At 31.1% G+C, this 15,959-nt stretch overlaps 2 protein-coding genes and 1 non-coding gene across 3 annotated transcripts; 1 reads left to right on the top strand and 2 right to left on the bottom strand.

Moving 5' to 3' along the window:
* The first annotated feature begins 6,785 nt into the window (after positions 1-6,785).
* On the top strand, positions 6,786-6,857 carry TRNAG-UCC. Its single transcript has one exon. It is a non-coding gene; the product is annotated as a tRNA-Gly (tRNA).
* An 872-nt stretch (positions 6,858-7,729) lies between these two features.
* On the bottom strand, positions 7,730-12,509 carry LOC106771211 (histone-lysine N-methyltransferase ATXR4). The gene is made up of 7 exons (XM_014657148.2): positions 12,111-12,509; positions 10,419-10,474; positions 9,725-9,851; positions 9,331-9,400; positions 9,060-9,239; positions 8,744-8,815; positions 7,730-8,165 (listed from the first exon to the last, which is right to left on the bottom strand). The coding sequence occupies exons 1-7, from the start codon at positions 12,417-12,419 to the stop codon at positions 8,047-8,049; spliced, it is 933 nt and encodes a 310-aa protein (XP_014512634.1). The 5' UTR covers positions 12,420-12,509; the 3' UTR covers positions 7,730-8,046.
* Positions 12,510-12,745: 236 nt separating this feature from the next.
* Positions 12,746-15,714, bottom strand: LOC106771255. Its single transcript, XM_014657205.2, has 3 exons — positions 15,210-15,714; positions 14,323-14,652; positions 12,746-13,422 (listed from the first exon to the last, which is right to left on the bottom strand). The coding sequence occupies exons 1-3, from the start codon at positions 15,426-15,428 to the stop codon at positions 12,901-12,903; spliced, it is 1,071 nt and encodes a 356-aa protein (XP_014512691.1). The 5' UTR covers positions 15,429-15,714; the 3' UTR covers positions 12,746-12,900.
* Positions 15,715-15,959: the final 245 nt, after the last annotated feature.

Here is a 15,959-nt window from a genome sequence, read left to right as displayed (position 1 = left end):
AGTTAATGGTACCATTTTCTTTCGTGTGTGTACATATAATTATAATAATAATAATAATAATAATAATAATAATAATAATAATAATAATAATAAAGTATATATAGTATTAAATTATACGGTTACATAATTTTAAATTATAGTAAAACGATGCTTAAATTCTATAGAATCACAAGAGTGTTATAGAATTCAATGGTTATTGATAAAAAAAATCAATAATTGAAAATTGGATCGATTTATTGATTAAGCATTATACAATCGTTATTCCTATAACAAAAACTTCATACCCAATTTAACCTAGTTTTTTTAAGTTAAATAATTATCAATAAAAAATGACCTAATTAATCACTCTTTGACTACCAATGAGTTTTTTCTTTGTAATTAATGATGTGTCAAAGTCATTGCAGAGAGCAGATGAGATTTGCAATCTCATAATGGTAAATGAGATTGCAATTTCAAATAGGAGACTTATTATGACTTTAAACTTTAGTTAACTTGTAACTTTGGTGAAAATGTTCATTTTTGTTATTTTTTTTATAAGAGATAATTAGTTTTAAATTTATGTCTTGATGTTTCGTATGTATTTTTTTGTTAATAAATATATATTATATTAAAATATGTTTAAATATATATTATATGAAAAGATATTTACAAGTTGAGAAAAAAAAATGATAATCCTTTTAAGTCCTTATATATATAAAAATATAAAAGGTAAATTTTGGAAAAATACAAAAGATATAACATCTGAAAAAATATAGAATAAACTTCCTAAAAATACAAAGAATAAATTCTACAAAAATACATTGAGTATATTTGTTATCAATACAAATTAGTGTGTAAACATATTGGTTTAATGTATATTACTAGATTCGTATGATTAATATATTGAAAAATTCATCTAATATCTAATGTTAAACTCGTCTAATTAGTATATGAACACATATAAGATCCGAGAAAATGTAAAACTTGTAAATAAGACTTGAGTATGTTTTATTAGAATTTGCATGAGTTCACAATATGTGGTGTAGCTCAGTTGGTGAGAGTTCTTTGATGGATTAAGTGGTCAGGTGTGCAAATCTTGAGTAGAATATAAAGTTTTATGTTATTTATTTATTTTGTTAATATAAGTGCAACACATCTTATTGTATGGTTGTAAATTATTGATGTCTAATATTTTTAATTTGATGTGTTGACTTGTTGGTAGAGATGTCAATTTAGGATCGAATGGATGTGAATTCAAATCTTAGGGAGGAAGGTTTATGGGAAACCTTTGTTTTTATTCAAGTTATATTTTTGCCTAAGGGAAATAATGTTTTTTTTTCCTATGTATTGAGGTGCAAAAATTATAAATAAGGAGGTAGGAAGTAAAGATAAGTACTTCAGATAATAGAAGTTGAAAATTAGAAAATATAGCATGAAATCTAATAATTATGTTTTTAAAACCAATTGAGATATTATATAGGAAGCACTAAATAATTGGTTTCTTTTAGTTATAGTATAATTTATTTTAAAAGAAAAAAAAAGGTTTTATTGAATTGGAAATAAAAAGAGAGGTAGCATAAAAAGAGAAATGTAAAAATTGAGAGAAAGAGAAAGAAAGCATTGTAGAGGGATGAAAGAGGAGAAATAAATTTTTAAATAAGATAGCATAAGAGTAAGAGTTTATAGTTGATTAATGTGGTATTATTAAAGTCCTAAAATTGACTTGGGAAGTTGACCTTATTTAATTAGTGTATTTAGTCTCGTCTTATGTGTATTGCTATATTCGTGTAATATTTGTTACAATACTCGTCTATTAAGTATATGAAAAAACTTGTTTGATGTGTATTCTTAAACTCATCTAATTAATGATTTACAAATTCTTCTAATATGTATTGTTAGACTTGTCTAATAAGTATATGGACATACTTGTATAGTGTATACTACTAGATTCATCTAATCAGTGTATGTTCAAACTCGTCTAATGTGTATTGTAAGACTCATCTAATTAGTGAGTGGACAGACTCATCTAATGTGTAATAATGGACTTGTATAATCTACGTATGAAAGGACTTGTTTTTCTAAACTCGTCTGATGTGTATTAATGTGTATTGTTATGCATCGATAGACCCACTTATTCGTATAATTTGTTTGTTATACTCGTCTAATTAGTACATGAATGTCTCGTTTAATATATATTGTTAAACTTGTCTAATGCTTTTTGTTATACTAATCTAATTAGTATATTGATAGATTGATACGATAATAATTTTTGTTATATTCATTTAATTAATGAATAAAATGACTCATTTAATTTTTTTTGTTACACTCATCTAATTAATGTATAGATAAATTTCTTAACTTGTGTAAGTTTTTTTTTTTTTTTTTTTATACTTGTTTAATTAGTTATGGACAACATTATACCATGTGTATTATTAAACTCAATCTAATTTTTTCTTATAATCATCTAATGTATGTTTATAAACTCATTTAATCAATGTAGGTTTAATGTATGTTTTTATATTTATTTAATGACAATATAAATACATAAGTGGGATATTTTAAAACAATAAGTTTGTTATTAAAAAAATTTAAAACAAAAGTTATAATATTAAGAAATATGATTTTTTATTACAAATTTATTTTTTTAAACATTTGAAATAAAGTATTAAGTAAACTAAAAACCATAATATTAAGTAATGTAACTTTTTAATTACACATATATATTTTAAACCTTTAAATAAATGATTAAATACAATATTTAATTTATTCTATTTTAAATATAATTATTTAAAATCTTATATGGAGTTTTATATACATATATAATTAATGCTAATTTTTATTAGATAAAACTAATCTAATTTTTACATACTAAAAAGAAAAATAGTGTTTATATTCTTTTTTAATATAAAATATAAATATATCTTTTTATTGGTAAGTTTTTTATGATAAAATTATTTCATCAGTTTCTTTTATATTTTATTATCAATTAACATATCCTATTTTAAGAAATAAAAATTAAATATATTTTTATAAATTTAATTTTATTAAATGATTAAGTAATTATAAATCATAAAAAATATATAAAAAGTAATATTTTAAATATGAATTATTCTTTAACGTAATAAATATATTGAAAATATATAAGAAAAAATTTTTAGTAATAGTTAAAATGTGTGGAAGCATACACGTTAAAAAAGTTATTTATATGTTTATTTTAAAAATCAATTTACTGTAAAAATACTTTTTAAGAATGCAAGAGGGATTAAAGTGTATATTTTCAATTTATTATTTGAAAGAAATTGATGTAATATCCCAATAAATATATAACAGAAGCTATAATTTATTTTAGGAGTTAACATGAATAATAAGTGAGAACAGTAATGAGATAAACAGATGAATGAAAGAGGTAGGAAAAATATCATCAGGTATTTAAAAACTGTACAACAGTCAGACTGAATACAACATTTACAAAATAGACCGAACGGTCTATTATAGAGTTCATTGACCTAACGGCCAATCATCAAAGGTTCCTTATACAGAATGGTTTTACAAACTACTAACCGGACGATTAACTAGCCACCTAAACATTTAAAAAAAAAACTATACTAAAGACCGGAAGGTCCTGCATAGCTCTCAGGCACGGCTTCCACGGCATCCTCCAGAGCATCCTCTAATGTGTCCTCCAAGACGTCATCTGCTCTCATCCAAAAGGATGATCATTGCATTGAAGAGAATAACCGGACGGCCAAATACCGAACGACAACATACACAGACATGACAGATAAGGGTAAGCTTATGTGTATTCAATTAATCATATTCATGTATTTAAAAAAAATATAAACACATCTCCCAAACATAATCATAATTATAGATTTTTAACACCAAAATCAACATATGCACATCTTTAAACTCGGTCTAGACGGTATGACTATGTATGCTCGCCGCTCTTTGCACCCGGGTGGACCTGGCTGGGATACACTCAACAGACCGCCACCCGAGGTTAGTCTAGTGGAACCACCTCGGTATAGAAATACCCTGAGGCTAAAGGACCTCCTGCCATTCCCACGCATGAGTTACCCTTCTCTACTTGAGAAGGTGTAATCACGAAATATCAGGATAGAGTCAGAACTTGAGCCTTAGCCATGGTCATACTACACCAATCTTCATCAATTATGAGACATTCCTCCATTGGAATTCCCTTACTTAACCAAATTCAATCAATGTTCATTCTCACGTTCACAAAAGAAGGAAGTTAAGAAAGTGACCGGATGGTCAAAGGATAGGATAAGAGACTTGGTTAACAAGAAGATTTGACCGGATGGTTACGACAAGAAATAGAACTGGATACCATAGAACAAATATAAATAGTGGACCGGCTGATCCGGCAATGAATAGAACTGAATACCAAGGCTGCAGTATAACAAGAAATGATCGGATGGTCCGGCAAGGAATAAGATCGGACACCAAAGGATGAACTATAAGTGATAGTCATCTGGACGGTTTGGTGAAGAATGTTTATAAAACGAGCACTAACATGGTCGAAGGCTGGTCTATGACCGAACACTTCTCAAACCGGACAGACTATGAAATGAAAAATTCTTCAAAGAAGTAAAGGGGCTTTAGTCAAGTAACACCAGACATTTCAATAAACAAAGGCTCACTATACCGAACAGTCATTACATGACCGGACGATTTCAAAAGGAAGAATATCTGATTTGCAAGTTTTAAAATTTTAAGTGTCAGCCTAAGGCCGAACACTTGTAAATCTGAACGCTTGGTTTATGACCGGCATCCTTAAGTGATTATCAACAATAATACTAAATGGGATCAACTGCGTTTAGAAACTCACTATGCCGAACAGTAGAGGGAGGATCGAACGGTCTTAATGACCTTCGATCACAGATTCATATTTTCTCTAAGTTTCATACATATCATATAATTCATACAGCAACATATCACATTTTATCATACCATTTAAATCATACAATCATACTATAATTTAATACATTCCAAGCTATACAAAGAAATTATAATTAAATATTATAAGCTTCACTTACCTCTAATCCAGCTAAACTTCTAAAATACGTGGATGGCAATTGTTTCTTCAAAGGTTTCCCAAAGCTCTAGTGCCAAATACCAAAGTAGGTTCAGAGAAAGTTCACATGCAAGCTTTTAAAGGTACATGCATGCAGGAAAACTAATGAACTTCAAGGGTTCGGACACTTACCAGTTCCGGATGTGAATCTGGTTGGAACAGGTTGAAGGCCTTGGTGCCGGCAGCAATAATCCTGAATGGATGCAAGTAATCGAACAAGAATTGGAGGTTAGAAATCTAGAGATAAGGTTGGGAGGTTTAGAGAGAAGGAGGAGGATTTGAGTTTTCAAAAAGTTGAAGCTTTGAGGAAGAAGAAGATTGCATGGGAAAAGTGGCGTCAGGCTCCCAATCCCACCTTAAATACTGCCTCCACTAAGAATGTCCGAACCACTCCTAGCTTGCCACCTGACTTCCACTTCCTAGGAGTTCACAGTTCTTCTGCTGCTACACGGATCACGGAGAAAGAAATTAAAAGTTTGGCAGAATTGGTCTCCCACTATCCAGAGAAGACCGGACGGCTTGACACATGTACTCCACTAAGGAGGGATATTAAATGGGGTGTGACAATTGACGTCAGAAATTCTATTTGTTTTATAAGGATAAACAATATTGATTGACAAAATAATTTTAAATTTAGATAACAGTAAGTTGTGTAGAAGATTAAACTGTCAAATATAAAAAATATCAAATAAAGCAAACAACTTAAATTGTGTTAGTTATATGACTAAATTACTATCTTTGTACATAAAATTTGTAATATTAAAAATAGTTCTGAGTTTTTGATTTGGTATATTTAAGTGCTAAATTTAATTGTTCATCTTGACGTTGCAGATATTGATTTAAAGATTTTAAATTTCATAAAATAATTACATTACTTAAATGAATTAAAAAAATATAGAAAAAATTTACAATATTACGGAGTGTGTTATTTTTATATTACAAATATATATACTTTAACTCTTTGAAATGAATTATTAAATATAGCCTTTATACATAATTTTATGTAGACATTATTGGTGTAATTATTTATTAGGTAATATCAATTTAAATTTTACATACTAAAATATATGAGAATATTCAATAATAAAAAAAAAATATATATATATATATATATTATAATTTAATATAAATATGTTTTATTATTGATAGTTTTAAAAAATTAAATTATTATTATTTTTAAATGATAATATTTGACAAAATAAAATTAAAATATATGTATGAAATTTAATTTTATTGTGACTAAGTAATGAAATATCAGAAAAGAAAAGAAAGTAGTGTAGAAAAAATAATTAGTATGACAAAATATTAAATGACAAAAAAATTGGCAATGGAGATTCTTATTATGAGAATAAACATAAATAAGTAGGAAAATTTTCTAATATCATCTTTTATTATATTATAATAGATAATAAATATTAGTTTAATTTTTACATAATAAATAATAAATAATTTATTAACAAAAATTGTTTTCTCTTTAAATAATTAATTGAGTACAAACATGTGATTCCAATTCATTACTTGATACGTTGAATCAGTGAGTTATCTAAAATAGATAATGAATTAAAGCAAATAAATTTATTTTCTTCTTCTTAAGATATAAATGCATGATTATTAATACACAAAATATTTTAAAATATTAGTATTTTATCTACAATTTTATATATACATAACTATTTTGTAATTATTTAAGACAGATCAGTATTATCATGTAGCGTTTGTAGTCCAACGGTTAGGATAATTGCCTTCCAAGCAATAGACCCGGGTTCGACTCCCGGCAAACGCATTAAATTTTAATTGTTTTATGTATTATTTTATCTAATTGCAAAAAATTTCCTTTACTATATGTTGGTGATAAGTGACTCCTAAAACATTCTTATGTAAGTACTTATTAATATATTTCAAACTAATAATAACCATCTTTTAATAAATTTATTATATCTCAAAATCAATCTTCTTAATTTTGTTTAAATTTTAATTATTTTTATCTGATTGAAAAAATATTCCCTTTACCATATATTTATTATTATCTTTGGGTTAAATATGTTTTTAGTCCCTGAAATTTTTCTGATTTTTAGTTTTAGTCCTTGCATGAAACATTGATGGCATTTAGTCCTCCCATCTCTTCTATTTCAGATATTTCTCTCCTTTCACTTCGGTTGGTATATGTCTCCTTCACAATGTTTCTCAAACTAATGATAACCATCTTTTAATAAATTTATTATATTATAGGTTAGTGTTTCTCCAACCACCAACATATATTTATACGAAAAAAAATCATTGAACGAAAGATATTTGAATACTAAAACTTATTTTAGTTCATTTTAAAATATAAAAAGAAATATGCTTCATTTAATCGTAATCCCACTAAGCAAACATTTTTTTTAACGTTTATATATGCTCTAGCTAAGCTATAATATTTAAGTTTAGTATTAGTTTAATCAAGATCTTTGTTAATATTTTTTAGAAAAGTGACAGGATCCAACTTGAATAATTTTTTAATGAGTTTTTCCTTCACCTTCGTAACTTTCTTCCTGCATTCCATAATTATTTTTCCATTTTACATTTTTTTAGATTGTATAATTTAAGTTATTTTTACATAATTCAAAAGATAACTTTAAAATTGGCTAATCCAAAAATAAAAAAGAAAAGATTATATAATCTAAAAAACCTTTTCATTTGACAAGATCAGTGTACAAGGTTTCTGCAGCAGTTTATGGAACACTCCACTAAATAAAACATGTTGTAAAATGAGAATGCGATTCCTAGAAAATGTTTCAGACTTCACTGATGCAGGAAGCATAATGGAATATGCCTAACTCAAATCCGTAAATCGAAAATGAAATCCTTAGAACTTGTTCTAACCCACCCTTCTCCCCCAAAAATTGCACCTCATATAACTTGGTGAATTTTTCAATGTCAGAACACAACCACTACAATTGCAGAGTTCAGGAGAAACCTTAAGAGAAGAATGATTAATCGCCATGTAAGCACCTACTACAATTGCATTGAAAACCAAAACCTTGAAACAGAAGCTCTCTTCTGGCATCACGATCCAGGCTGGCATCAATATAGCAGATTCTGAGTTCTTCACCTGCAGTTTACCAAAAGAGAATATTAGTGCATCAATGCAAATTCAGCAAAAGTATTTCAGATAAGTGGGGAGTAATAAGTTGCTATTTGCCAAGAAGACTAATGTTTTATTCTAATAATAATATACATTCTTAACACTTGCTTTGACCTAATTAAATCCCATATTTTATTTACTTATGGTATGGGAAACTGATTATGAATGATACATAAATTTCGATGGACCACCAAGAATGACAAAAGTGGAAGTACAACAATGGAACTAATTTTTCTAAGAATGATCACATTATATATCAGAACAATAAACTGTTTGTTCATGGATCAGTCAATACGATGTGTCCACTATCAAAAAGCCTTATACAACCATTCATAGCAGAGTCTTTATTTGATGATTTCGCCTAAAGTTTTCTATCAAAAGAAATGATTTCACAATGGATTGTGTTGATTGGAGATTGCCAACTACTGTCAGAAAAAGCCCATGAGCACATTTTTTTCCAAGATCACCAAACAGACTAGTTGCAACCTATAGAATTACAAGAGAAAAGACATTCAGTTAAATAAAGTACACATCCTAGAACAAACCTTCATCAATGTCACGGAGTGCCTTCAATTTTGCATGAGCGTTATCTATCCATATGATGTGTGCATTAGGATCTGTAAACAAATTGACTTAGATTGCCCCTTTCTCAAGGTGGAAAACAAGATTTATGGTCTAGGAGGTGAACACTGTGTGTCACGCGTGTGTGTCACATTTTAGTAACAACTTCTCCTAAACATGGAATGCAAATATTTTTTTTTTTCAGTTGGAAATCTTGAGAAAGCAATCAAAGATAGGAAAAGAGAAAAGTCGTAGATGAATGAATACAAGAAATTGAGGGAAAAATAAAACTGTATTCACCACAATCATGATTGTAGAAGGACGGAAGTATATAGACAGCATTTCCAACAGCAGCCTCAGCTTCGACAGATGCAACAGCTAATGAAAGAAGATCTTCATACAGTCCTCCGACCAACTCAATGCGAAATGCATTGATTCGAATTCGAGCCAAAACATTAATGTACCATTGCTTGGTTAAAACTTTTTGAATGTTAAGAAAAATACTCTCAACTTACATCTCTTGTGTTTGTGCAGTACTTCGTACAAAATGTTCTTGACAAAAGAAGGATACAGGCAATATGATCATCTCCAATAAGTGCCTCCGCAAAGGCATTCCTTAGCAAGACAAACTCCTCTTCCATCTGAAAAATGACGCTATGCATAAACAGATCACAGGAGCAAAAAACTGTTGCCACATTAGATTCCAATTTAAACAACAATAATTGTATCCTCATGCAGTAGTGAATAATTTATATAAAAGGTGACCACTTATAGCAGAAAGCTGTGCTAGGAACAAGTGAAAAAGAGAACAATTATCAAAAGCTGTTGTGCATCTATCATTCAGATGTTCACAAGAAAACTAATCGACTTTCAGAATCGGGTTATCACTGTTTTTAGAAGAAACCAGCTATCTAAAATAACCAACATTTGAATTTTGTAGTCATCTAAACTTCTAATTGTCTCACCTTTGATACCATCTCAGGAGTAAAATTGGCAGGCTGGAGTATGTCAAGACTGTCACTTCTGGCATCTCCTGCTATGACCATGCAAGCCAATCGCTTTACCAGAAAGGGATACTTCAAACCACGAGACCTTTGTGAGAAGATTAGGAAATTGTCACTTATATATTTTAGATACAGTAAAATACTAAATGATAAGCTAAGATGTTAAGTTTTAACAGACACCAAAACTGTTTCAAAAATTTTATCAACAGCTGACAAAAGCATTTGTTGAAAGGATTGGTGACAAAACCAGTCACGGAGGATGGTACGCCTTTGGAACCATTGTGAGAAGATAGAAGTCGAGAAAGAATATAATGAATAGAATGTGTCACGTACATGCATAATCATTTATATTTAGTATAATATGGTAAGATATTTCTGCCATCATATCTCCCTATTGACTGCAATTAAATCATATCTCTAGTCACATTCAATAAGGTTAAGAAAGGATGAATATATACAACTTTTTTTTTGCGAGGGTTGAAGAATTGTAGTGCATAAAACCTAATAAGCTTACTTAGGAAATCAAAGAGAAAAATTAATTCCAAAAACAATGAATAAAAAATTGTTATAAATCTGTCCAAAATGTTGAAGAGATTGTTGAAACTCGTCAACTGAAGATGCCAAAAATCTGATGCTAGAGAAGGAAATCTCATACCCACAATAGTCATCAAAAGCCACCCAATTTGCTTTCATCTCAACATCGTAATATCCCTAAGTAACATAACAAATCTAAAAATAAGTACACATCTACAGACAAGCAAAAACTTAAATATGTTCACTGCAAAACTACTTCATTGCATTTTAAAATTCGGGTTAATTGTTGAAGCTGATCATGCAACACACGAGACCTTACAAATTCCTTATGGCATATAAGCACAAAGTCAGATACTAATTCACTATACAAGACCTTACAAGTAGTTAGCCCTTACAAGTGTATAAAAGTTAAATTTGGCACATGCAGCTAACTAAAGAACATATTTTGACAATGTAGGTATTAAGTTAAAAGATGTTTTATATGTCTCACAACTAACCAATAGCCTAGAGACCCTAAACGATGTTTAGGCCTGGTGATGTTTAGACCAGTAGAACAACCTAAGTAAACAGACCCTATCCACAAGACCTCCAGTTATTCAGGGCCTTCAGATTTTGAAGAAAGTACAATATACAAGACCTCCAGTTATTCAGGGCCTTCAGATTTTGAAGAAAGTACAATATACAAGACCTCCAAATTATTCAGGGCCTTCAGATTTTGGAGAAGGTACAATATACAAGAACTCCGATCATTCAAATTTGGTGGACAAATTTACTTCAAAAAGAACTAGAAGGATAACCTTTTTTTTTTTTTTTTTTTTTATGTAGCAGGTTGAGTTAGTTTGATACTCTGTTTGGATATTATTATCAACATAAATAAAGAAGTCCAAAATTTTTGTGTTTTATTAAGTAAAAATATAATCATATTACAACATTTTGAAATATTAAAATTGAGCTTTTATTTTTAAATATTAGGGGATCCAATTTTCATGGTGGTTAGAACAAGATCATCAAAAAGTTTAAGATAATCACGATGATGCTCTCTGATCAGAATTGGAGCTTCTCCTTTGTAATCAATCCAATAAACAACATTAATGATGTATTTGGTTTTGAGCAAAGAGATAGAGAGAGCTGAAATATAAAAGAAATAAGTTGAGAAAAAAAAAACCTGGATATGTAATTATTGGGTAGAGTAGAAATATGAGAAACAGAACAGAAGCATTTTGAAAGTAGTATAACTTAATTAATTTAATACAAAATATAAAATTATACAAAAATAGTTATGAAATAGTAGAATGACTCCCAACATATTTAGAAAATAAATGCTCGTTCTCTTCTCCAACCAAACTAACCAAATTATTTCTCTTATTGGCGCGCTCTCTCTCTCTCTCTCAATGCTCTATACCAAAGAAATCCGAAGTGCTATCCTATAAAATGAGATGAAACTCATGATGAGGGAAGATGGAAATGCGAAAAGTTACCTTTTAATTCACTTCTAACTTTAATTTCAACTCATTGTTTACTCAATTACTTTAAATTTTAAAAATAGCTTAAAAATGTTCAATTTTTTAACTGAACACATTTTTAAATAATCAAATATCAATTGGTACAAAATATTCACCAAAATTGTTTATAACCCACGAAATAAAATTCTGCATAACAAGTTCTTCTATAATTGTTATTGCGAAACAAAACTCCTCTGAATAAGAATGTTACTGACAATGCCTCTAACACAGTATCCAAATATTCACTATTTTGAAGGAGATTTTGCGCATAATGCATGAGCATAAAATGTGAAAAGACAGAGATAAAGAACCTTGGATCGTTGGTGGCAATGTTGGCTGCAAAAGGGCGCGCGGAGAGGTTGGGAGTGGGGGAGCGCGGCGAGACAGGAGTAGCAGGAGGCGCGGCCGGAGTAGGGATGGCAAACGGCGGGACTGGCGGTGTGGATGAGGTCAGCGGCGGCGATGGGGCGCGTGGCGAAGACCGCGCGGCCGACGGACTCGGTGAGCGCGACTCGGATCGGAGGCGGAGATGGCGAAGCGGTGGAGAATGAGAAATAGAAAGAGAAGAGGGGAAACGGTTTTATGAACAAGCGGCGTGAGAATGAAGAGGCCACTGCCATTTCTTATTCTTCCAATGACAGACACTGCTCTGAACTTGTTCACTCTGTCTAGTTTAATAATAACCGTAAATTATTCATAGTTTTTAAATTGCCTTTATTACAGTCGTTAGGGTTATTTATACCATAAAAGCTTTTGTTTTAATATAATTTTTTTACACTATCTTTCAAATCAATTACTTTAAAAATTAATAATAATAATGTAAAAAAAAAAAATTCTTTTGATTTTTTCAATTTTAAGATTAGTACAGTAACCACCCTACATTACACAAACAAATTTGACTTCATACAAGACAACATCATATCTTATCAATACAACACTCAAAACAAACTAAAAAAAAAACTTCATATGAACATCCAATAGCTAGGATCTAAAACTCTCCAGAATGTGTGATACAATTACAGAAGCATTATTATACATGTTAAGTAACAATTAGCATCATCATGAAGCATTAGTTTGGCTGAAAATAAAAGGAGTAAAGAGTTACAAGTTTGCATAGAAAACATCATCATCTGAACTAGAATCTGTGTGCAGTTCCTGAGGTGGTATGAAACAGTCCAAGGACAAGCCTGGAACATTGAATGCAACATCATCAATGGTCCATGACTCCTCCAACCTTGTGATGGCTGGTCCAGTTTTCAGGTTGTCACCAAACCTGGTGATAAGTGCAGTTGATGAGCCAGCATGTGCAATCATCACACCATCCACAATTCTGTAGTCTTCAATTTTTGTTGACATTGTGGTTTCCCAGTATGTGGGATGAGAGCCTGGTGCTTGAATCCTGGTCAGATAAGAGTCCTCCAGAAACACCAAAAGTCCACTTCTTTGGCTGAAGTAACCAAATATGGCATGCTTTATCATCTCAGCTGTGTTGTCACTGCGTTCAACAAGGTCCTTTTGATCAGCTGAGAGTTTTAGCACAAAACACTCCATGCCTGAGATTTGTTTCTCCCCCATGTATTGTGCTGCACAGAATACACCTGACACTGCCAAAGGGTCTAGTCCCTTAAGAACACAACCACTCAAATCAGTGCCAAAAAGTACAGATACCAAGAGACAGTTATTCATGATGCTGACTTCAGAAATTTAGATTTTCTGATGAATTTTTCTGTGTTGTTCCTATGAAGTGTTTTAAAATACACCCATATGGATACTGATTTTGATGTGGACTATGAATTCAGTCTCACTGCAGAGTGGACCCAGAAGCTAGAAAATCAGATTACATTCAACTCTTATTTAAGGACTCTTAATTGAAAAGTTAAGTCAAAATAATCACATGTCATGGTTAGATGGAATAAATGAATGAAATAATGAAAAGGAAACACAGGAATGTAGTTAGATGGAATAAATGAATGAAATTTAGTAGGTAATCAAAGATTCATTAAATTGGCCGGTGGCATATATTGAAAGCTCTGCATTAATTAAAATTGAACAATAGTGTTAATTGGCATTTATGGCTATTAAAACAAATAAAAAGTTTTTGATTTGATTAGATTGCAGTACACTTGTATTATATGTGTCAAAAAACAGATATGTTTATATGTTACAAATCAAGAATCGTTTTTCTATGATTTTTTCTCAAAATAAGTTCCAAACACCATGTTAAAACAAAAGGGGTTCTTCCCTTATACTTTATGTTATGCTATAACAATGTATCCCACCAATTCAAAAGGAGCCAAGGATTAGGTCATAAGTCATACCAGCAATTTTTTACAATGAGAAAACTGACATAATATTTTCAAATTATCATCATTATGTCCTTAAATTAACAGTTACCAATGCATAACATTATACCAACCACCATAACCAGTAACAAACACAACACCAAATCTGTTGGAAAATTTAAAACAAGACATCTTTGGCGGAGTGACTTGGTGATGATGATGAAGGTGAAGAAGAACTTGCCTGAAGTGCACGGCGGAGTGGCCGGACGCCGCCTTTGGCGGCGTGCACGCCGAGCCAAGGGGTGTGGCGCCAAGCAATGGCACCATTGCTACCAGCCAGAACCTTTTGACCACCCAAAACCAGCTCTATCTGCCACTTATCTGGAACCATCTGCCACATCACAAAACACCCTTTCTCCAAATTATTACCACCATTGGTGGATCCAAGATCATCCACCACATCCATTGTCACTTTCCCCGTTGTGAACACATTTTTCACTGTCCCCTCCAGCTTCTTACACCCTGTTGCAGCCCTGAAGTGTTGTATAATGTACTGTGCCGAAGATGACACCTATTATTACACGACAAAACAAGAAAAATATTTATTGTAATGCCTCTTCCTTTCTCCTTTAGACAATACATCAACCTTGCATATTTAACCACACACCCTTTACAGCAATCACATGGTAACATGATGAAATCGGTGGCATACACACAAAGATTAAAGATGCTCCTTCCAGGTATAAAGAAAGTGGTTAGAAAGTAACACTTTCAACTAACTTTCTAATCTCGATCAACAAAGCAAATTACCGTGCTTTTTTAAAACACCTACCAAAAAATCCTTCATTTTTCACGGACAAACAAAACCCATCAAGAGAAAAAGAAGATATGGTGTAATTTTTTCTAGTAATTATCTGGGTTCATATAAAGTTTTCTTTTTTCTTGGTTTCAACAAGGCATTCTTCTTGGAGATAATATTCTTGTTTTAGATATACCAAAAAGTGAACACTTGTTTCAACAAAGATTGATGCTGATAACAGAAGTTCTTGGAATGACAGCAATACCAGCACCTTCTCTTGCATGGTGCATTAGAATTCAGAAGAAAAGAGAAAGAAGAAAAGGGCTTGCCTGATTGAGGGGTGATAAGGGATGGACAGGAAGAGGAAAAAGAGGACAACCCAAGACACTGAGAAGGATCTTGAGATTAGACTTCTTGTTGAAGACAAGGGAAAAGTGAGTCTTGATCCAGTTCCAGTTTCTCCATGATTGAAGACATTTCTTTGAGTTGTTGTTTCCTTCATTTTCTTCATCGATGGGTTCTTCAGATAATGGTGCAAGTCTACCCATCAGAGCTTCTTCTGGTTGTTGAAACGTGAGACACACAACACAGAAAGAGGAAAATGCGTGGGAAGACTTAAGACAATGCTTCAAAGGAACAAGACACTGTTAGCAGTTGTTGTTGTTGTGTTGTGTAGGGGGTTGATGACGCGCAGGATGAGAAGGTGGGGTGCACGTGGAGAAAAAGAAAGTTTGAGAAAAAAAAAAAAAGTGAAAAGGTTTCACCATAGTTAAGTGGGAGATTGAATGTTATGATGTGACAGAAAGGATGAAGTTATAAAGAGAGTGAAAAGAAAGAAGTGAGAAAGATGAGATAAAATAGAAGTTTGATTGAGCTTTTGGTCTGCATTATTATATGGTTAGTGTGATCTGATGCACATCTTTTCAGCTTTAACTTTTCATTACTTGTTCAAATCAGAATCAGTAATATCATAATCTGTTTATGAATGCTTAGAGGAAATTTATCATGCATGGAATAATCGATACTTGAATCATAAAACTAAAATAAAAATACATTTAAGTTGTGTTTGGATTAATGTT

Source organism: Vigna radiata, chromosome 8 (genome assembly GCF_000741045.1).
Source record: "Vigna radiata var. radiata cultivar VC1973A chromosome 8, Vradiata_ver6, whole genome shotgun sequence".
NCBI lineage: Eukaryota > Viridiplantae > Streptophyta > Magnoliopsida > Fabales > Fabaceae > Vigna > Vigna radiata.
Note: the sequence above shows the minus strand (reverse complement) of the source record. Positions and strands in the feature narration are given on the sequence as shown.

What these genes read in the sequence shown, in the direction of transcription:
- LOC106771255 (XM_014657205.2), bottom strand. Translation starts at nt 15,428, where the DNA reads ATGGGTAGACTTGCACCATTATCTGAAGAACCCATCGATGAAGAAAAT. An exon ending in CCTTATCACCCCTCAATCAG is followed by an intron (nt 14,653 to 15,209) that starts GCAAGCCCTTTT and finishes GTGTAATAATAG; the next exon opens with GTGTCATCTTCGGCACAGTA. An exon ending in CACTCCGCCGTGCACTTCAG is followed by an intron (nt 13,423 to 14,322) that starts GCAAGTTCTTCT and finishes TGTGTTCTTAAG; the next exon opens with GGACTAGACCCTTTGGCAGT.
- LOC106771211 (XM_014657148.2), bottom strand. Translation starts at nt 12,419, where the DNA reads ATGGCAGTGGCCTCTTCATTCTCACGCCGCTTGTTCATAAAACCGTTT. An exon ending in GCTTTTGATGACTATTGTGG is followed by an intron (nt 9,852 to 10,418) that starts GTATGAGATTTC and finishes CTTCTCACAAAG; the next exon opens with GTCTCGTGGTTTGAAGTATC. An exon ending in CTCCTGAGATGGTATCAAAG is followed by an intron (nt 9,401 to 9,724) that starts GTGAGACAATTA and finishes GTCATTTTTCAG; the next exon opens with ATGGAAGAGGAGTTTGTCTT.